The following is a 6,720-nucleotide window of genomic DNA, read 5'->3' on the forward strand; positions in this document are numbered from 1 at the left end:
AGAAACCTTTGAGAAATAAATTTTCAATGTGATGCTAATCTGCTCTCCAACCTTGGTCTGTTCCCATAAGAAAAAGGTGTCAAAAGAAAGATATCTCTTTAATATCTTAATTGTGCTGAGATTTGCAAAGATACCATGCTATCAAAATCCAGATCCCAATATGAACTCAGACATCGCTCATCAAATTCTCAAATGCTCATCAAATACTAAATTATGCATTTTGTTCATTGTAAAGCTTTGCACTCTTACCGTATGACTCATTTGTGTCTTTTTACTTTTAGAAGAAACATCTGAAACTAAGTTGATTCTTAAATGAACCAAAACTGAGAACTCCATTACGTCTTCTGAGCGAAAAACCTTAGATAAAAAAAAAAAAGAAATGCTTCTCAGATATTTCCTTATCTGAGAACCCAAAAAGAAATCTCACGTCTTCTCTAGAATTCAGGAAGAGATCTAAAAAATGTCTCAAACTGATATCAAAGATATCAAAGTCTGCTATGGAAAGTCAGAGATCTCACTATGAACTCTGATATTACTCATCAAATTCTACCAAGACTAAATTATGAATGTTGTTAATTTTATAGCTCTGTACTCTTACTGTATGACACATTTAGTCTGTTTTTACTTCTCATGAAATTGTAGAAATAAAATCAGAAACAAATTTGATTCTTAAACAAACCATAACTGAGAGCTCCATTACGTCTCCTGAGCTGTGAAAGAGAAACCTTTCAGAAATGATATGTTTATCAGCCTTCAACTGTGTCCATTAGAAAAAGATATCTCCTTAATATCTCAGTTGTTTCTCCTAATCACAAATGAGAATAAATGGAGAACAAAATTGAGAGAAGCCTCCTACTTCTCAGATGTTTCCATAGAAAAAGACCCCAGAAATCTCCCGGATCTCCTCTAGAATTCAGGAAGAGATCTCAACAATGTCTCAAACTGTGCTCAGATTTGCAAAGATACCAAGGTCTGCAATCAAAAGCCATAAACCTCACAATTAACTCATATTCTTCTATATACTGTGTCTCATTTGTGTTCTCATTTTTTAGAAGAAGAAACATCTGAGACAAATCTGACACTTAAATTAGTCATATCTGCAATTTGCATTTATTCTCCTGAAGAGGTTGCTTTAAAAGAGCAACCTCTGAGCAATCCTCTGGGATCATGTTTTGCTGCGTTGCTTTGGGTTTTTGTCAGCATGAGAAATACATTTTTGTAAGATGCTGGTGTGGCACTAAAGCACTCATCAGCGCTCACCCATCGCGCCACCAACAGATGGGAACCTCTTTGATTATTCATGCATGTGCTAAAGTCTGAAAAAGCACAACAGACAGGCCGTGTTGTCCTAAGACGGCGTATCGCTGGGAGGGAATTTGGCTGGAGGGACAACTGAATTGGCTGGACCTGCATCTGGAAACTGGAGTGTGGGATTTTTTTTAAACATGCTGGTAACAGATGCTTGCATGTGGAGCGGAGAGGCACAGTCATGCATCACAGAAGAGTTTAGTCATACGCACACACACACACAAATACACACACACTTTTTGATGCATACAGATATGACACACGTCAGCACTTCTAAAATAAACGGCTAAAGCAAAACACACTTAATAATTAATCTTTTACTCTCCAGTGGTTGCACATGTGCATCATCTCATAACCAAGCATGACCTCGCTGTCTCTCTTCCTCCTCCTCAGGTAACGCGTGTCAGAGCGGACTGGTGCCAGCGCTGCTTCGAGCTCCTCTGCCCACTGTGCCACCCTCTCTGGGCATGAAGCACTTCCTTCCCTTCCCTCTGGATGGCGGCTCCACGCTCAGCCTCATTCCCAGCTTCAGCAGCGTGAGTCACACAAACACACTCTGTCTGGAGGTGCTAATGAGGCTCACTCTGTTCTCGCGCTGGTGGTCAGACACACCGTCCGCCGTGGTTTGAAGAGAGTGTCGCTTGTGATAATTGTCATATGAGTGCTGGTTGTTCTGGGACTGTTGGTTGTGGAGTGCTTTGCAGTGCATTCTGGAAATGTAATGCCAGCTGTTGTCTTAGGTTCAGGTTGTGAACTTGTGAAGATCATATAAACATCTACTGCATAGTCAGCTGGATGTGAGTAATGAATGATAGATGTAGATCTGGCTTATGAATAATAACAACTGGTGCTAAAAGAAGAAGAACAACTAATTTTCTTTGTTATTTAGGAAAAATCACAAAGGACGTCTATTGAATGTCTTGTTTGTTTCTCATAGATACCAGTGAGGTTACATGGAGAACATATGTGACCCTGGACCACAAAACCAGTCTTAAGTCGCTGGGGTATATTTGTAGCAATAGCCAAATAAACATTGTATGAGTTAAAATTATCGATTTTTCTTTTATGCCAAAAATCATTAGGATATTAAGTAAAGATCATGTTCCATGAAGATATTTTGTAAATTTCCTACCGTAAATATATCAAAACTTAATTTTTGATTAGTTATATACATGGCTAAGAACTTCATTTGGACAACTTTAAAGGCGATTTTCTCAATATTTTGATTTTTTTGCTCCCTCAGATTCCAGATTTTTAAATAGTTATATCTCGGCCAAACGATACATCAATGGAAAGCTTATTTATTCAGCTTTCAGATGATGTATAAATCTCAATTTCAAAAAATGTACCGTATTGTTCTGTACTGAATTTCCGAAGAGATCCCAAACTCTATGATATCAAAGGGGTAGCAATAAAAAGATCTCAATATGATCTCAAATACTTCTCGTTAAATTCTCAAAAAGATCTGAGCTGCTATTTGCATTTGTTTTTTAGCTCTGTAGTTTTAGAAGAAGCATCTCAGACAAAGTTGATTATATTAAACAAACCATAACTGAGAACTGCATTACTTCTGAGCTACAAATGAGAAACCTTTGAGAAATAAATTTTCAATGTGATGCTAATCTGCTCTCCAACCTTGGTCTGTTCCCATAAGAAAAAGGTGTCAAAAGAAAGATATCTCTTTAATATCTTAATTGTGCTGAGATTTGCAAAGATACCATGCTATCAAAATCCAGATCCCAATATGAACTCAGACATCGCTCATCAAATTCTCAAATGCTCATCAAATACTAAATTATGCATTTTGTTCATTGTAAAGCTTTGCACTCTTACCGTATGACTCATTTGTGTCTTTTTACTTTTAGAAGAAACATCTGAAACTAAGTTGATTCTTAAATGAACCAAAACTGAGAACTCCATTACGTCTTCTGAGCGAAAAACCTTAGATAAAAAAAAAAAAGAAATGCTTCTCAGATATTTCCTTATCTGAGAACCCAAAAAGAAATCTCACGTCTTCTCTAGAATTCAGGAAGAGATCTAAAAAATGTCTCAAACTGATATCAAAGATATCAAAGTCTGCTATGGAAAGTCAGAGATCTCACTATGAACTCTGATATTACTCATCAAATTCTACCAAGACTAAATTATGAATGTTGTTAATTTTATAGCTCTGTACTCTTACTGTATGACACATTTAGTCTGTTTTTACTTCTCATGAAATTGTAGAAATAAAATCAGAAACAAATTTGATTCTTAAACAAACCATAACTGAGAGCTCCATTACGTCTCCTGAGCTGTGAAAGAGAAACCTTTCAGAAATGATATGTTTATCAGCCTTCAACTGTGTCCATTAGAAAAAGATATCTCCTTAATATCTCAGTTGTTTCTCCTAATCACAAATGAGAATAAATGGAGAACAAAATTGAGAGAAGCCTCCTACTTCTCAGATGTTTCCATAGAAAAAGACCCCAGAAATCTCCCGGATCTCCTCTAGAATTCAGGAAGAGATCTCAACAATGTCTCAAACTGTGCTCAGATTTGCAAAGATACCAAGGTCTGCAATCAAAAGCCATAAACCTCACAATTAACTCATATTCTTCTATATACTGTGTCTCATTTGTGTTCTCATTTTTTAGAAGAAGAAACATCTGAGACAAATCTGACACTTAAATTAGTCATATCTGCAATTTGCATTTATTCTCCTGAAGAGGTTGCTTTAAAAGAGCAACCTCTGAGCAATCCTCTGGGATCATGTTTTGCTGCGTTGCTTTGGGTTTTTGTCAGCATGAGAAATACATTTTTGTAAGATGCTGGTGTGGCACTAAAGCACTCATCAGCGCTCACCCATCGCGCCACCAACAGATGGGAACCTCTTTGATTATTCATGCATGTGCTAAAGTCTGAAAAAGCACAACAGACAGGCCGTGTTGTCCTAAGACGGCGTATCGCTGGGAGGGAATTTGGCTGGAGGGACAACTGAATTGGCTGGACCTGCATCTGGAAACTGGAGTGTGGGATTTTTTTTAAACATGCTGGTAACAGATGCTTGCATGTGGAGCGGAGAGGCACAGTCATGCATCACAGAAGAGTTTAGTCATACGCACACACACACACAAATACACACACACTTTTTGATAGCGGTTCAGAGAGAGGCAGCAATGGTCGCCAAGGCTGACATTTGCTCTGGATCCCTAATCTGTATTTAACAGACTTTTCCTTCAATAATGAGTTGTGCATTGGCCATCCTCTGGAGCCGGTAATCTGATACTAGATTAACTCACAGTAATCTCTCTCTTGCTCGCTCTTGCTCTTATGCTATGTTGGTGAAGCTCGCTCTCATATTGAATTCCAGAGTTGGCTTGATCAGGGTTGTAAATGCGTTTATGTCCGGTGCGCTATTACACGTGGCACAGATGCAACAACGGATTTGTTTTTGCTGAAAATCTGCATCAAAATGCAGTGTAGATTGCATTGGACAAATTAAACTGGACACCTCAAAATAATATATTGACAGTAAATATTCATTACAACTTTCTATTGTGTTATGGAATGCAAACAAAAATCTAAAAATCTATAAATCATGCTTCTCCCATGTTTTAGGATAGTTTAGCCAAAAAATGGAAAACTTGTCAGAAGTTACTCACCCTTATGTTGTTTCAAACCTGTAGCATACTGCTAGCATACTACTTACTGCAATGCAAACTGTGTTTTATAGACTAAATATTACATTTGCAACAAATTTCCTGCATATGTAATTTGGCAAATTGCGTGTGTTATAATTTTGGAAATAAAAAGGGTTATTTTGCATTTTTAATTCAATTTCGCATCATAATCTATTGACAGTAAATAGAGTTCTTGCTTTATAGAATGAGAATGAATTTGCAGCAAAACAGAATCGCTTGGTTGGTGCTGTTCTTTTTAAAGGGGTCCTATTATGCTTTTTCACTTTTTCAACTTTAGTTAGTCTATAATGTTGCTGTTTGAGCATAAAAAAGATCTGCAAAGTTACAATGAGGATTACAAATTTTATTTAACAGAAATCACTTTTCAAAAACTACTACAAACGACTTGTTTGGACTACAATGCATATTTTCCGGGATTTGTGATATGAATCAATCAAACTAACTTGTGAATTGGAATGAATCAAATAGAGGAGTCATTCATCTGAATCATGAAATGAATTGATCAGATCAGACTGTTTTCCTTACTTACCATGCTCGTTATTTCAAAATCTGCGTGTATTAATATGTTGTTGCTTCTGTCTACACTCATGTGGCTTTGTAACACATCAACAAAGCCATGCTGAATAAAAGAAAGCGTGTCGGACGTCATAATATGTTAGGAAACAAATATAGCCTGATTAGTCATAGTTTAGTCATGGTAGGAAACACTGGTGTTCACTCACCTCACAGAGTTTTGTGTCATGATCGACTTAGCTCTTTCAGATGGAGCGAGAGGTTTTCGCTGTGTATCTAATGTGTGTGTGTGTGTTCATTCTCAGGAAACAGTGAGGTCAGATCTATAGCTGGCTCTCAGAGGCGTGTTAAACATTCACTGGTTCAGAATCGTAAACACAAAGGAATCTTATGGAATATGACGGCAGGGATTTTCCAACCCTAATATATGTTAACAGCAATTTTACAAGGCTGGAATGATTTGCACAGTTTTTTCCAAATAATATATATAAAGAAGCCTGTAATGTACACATGAAGCCATATAAATTTGGTTATATGAGAGCAGAACTAATTTAACATTAAAGTGATTTTGTCAAATTGATACGATGCATAGTTACAAATGGCAAATACACACAAAATAGGTTTATAAACCTTGTTTTCTTCCAGAGATTTTGTTCTAACTAGCTGTGAACACAACAAGCGATGCATGATGGAACATTTTTTTCAGTCACTGAGGATGACTTGAATGGAATACTAGCATACTGTCTGGTATACATTTAAAAATATAATATATAATTAAAAAATATATATATGATTGTAATCATTTGATAATTATTAATTATAATAATTTACAATTATGTTTTCCTCAAAATTTCTAAATACATGATAGTCCAAATAATATTAATACTTGAATAAGAAAAAATGCTAATACTTAAAAATTGTATTATTAAATACTTAAACAATGTAGCTTTTATATTTTCAAAATTAAGATTTTAATTTTACAATTTATCAACAGTAATAATTAAAAATTATTATTTTTATTTATATTAATATTTTTTATTAATACTTATTTTTATTTTTGTTGATATATGTAATAATATTCAATTCAATTCAAGTTTATTTGTATAGCGCTTTTTACGATACAAATCGTTGCAAAGCAACCTACAGAAAATTAAGTTTCTACAATATTTAGTAGTAGCTTATCAGTGGTGACTGTCAGTTAATGTACATATGGCAA

The 6,720-nt window shown here is 35.6% G+C and overlaps 1 protein-coding gene across 4 annotated transcripts in view; it reads left to right on the forward strand.

Moving 5' to 3' along the window:
- Positions 1–1,651: 1,651 nt before the first annotated feature.
- The window catches only part of LOC107688204 (zinc finger protein 385D-like), a 64,643-nt gene continuing 59,574 nt past the window's right edge, over positions 1,652–6,720 (forward strand). For 3 of the 4 annotated variants that reach the window (XR_001634208.1, XM_016485806.1, XM_016485808.1), the window contains exon 1: positions 1,652–1,844. Coding sequence is in view for 3 of the 4 variants with exons in the window: in XM_016485806.1 (XP_016341292.1) it covers positions 1,776–1,844 (69 nt within the window). In the remaining variant the exon portion in view is untranslated. The remainder of the gene's footprint in view (positions 1,845–6,720) is intronic. The other variant, XM_016485809.1, reaches the window with a different exon arrangement.

This window comes from Sinocyclocheilus anshuiensis, unplaced genomic scaffold, assembly GCF_001515605.1.
Source record: "Sinocyclocheilus anshuiensis isolate Anshui unplaced genomic scaffold, SAMN03320099.WGS_v1.1 scaffold1162, whole genome shotgun sequence".
Lineage (NCBI taxonomy): Eukaryota > Metazoa > Chordata > Actinopteri > Cypriniformes > Cyprinidae > Sinocyclocheilus > Sinocyclocheilus anshuiensis.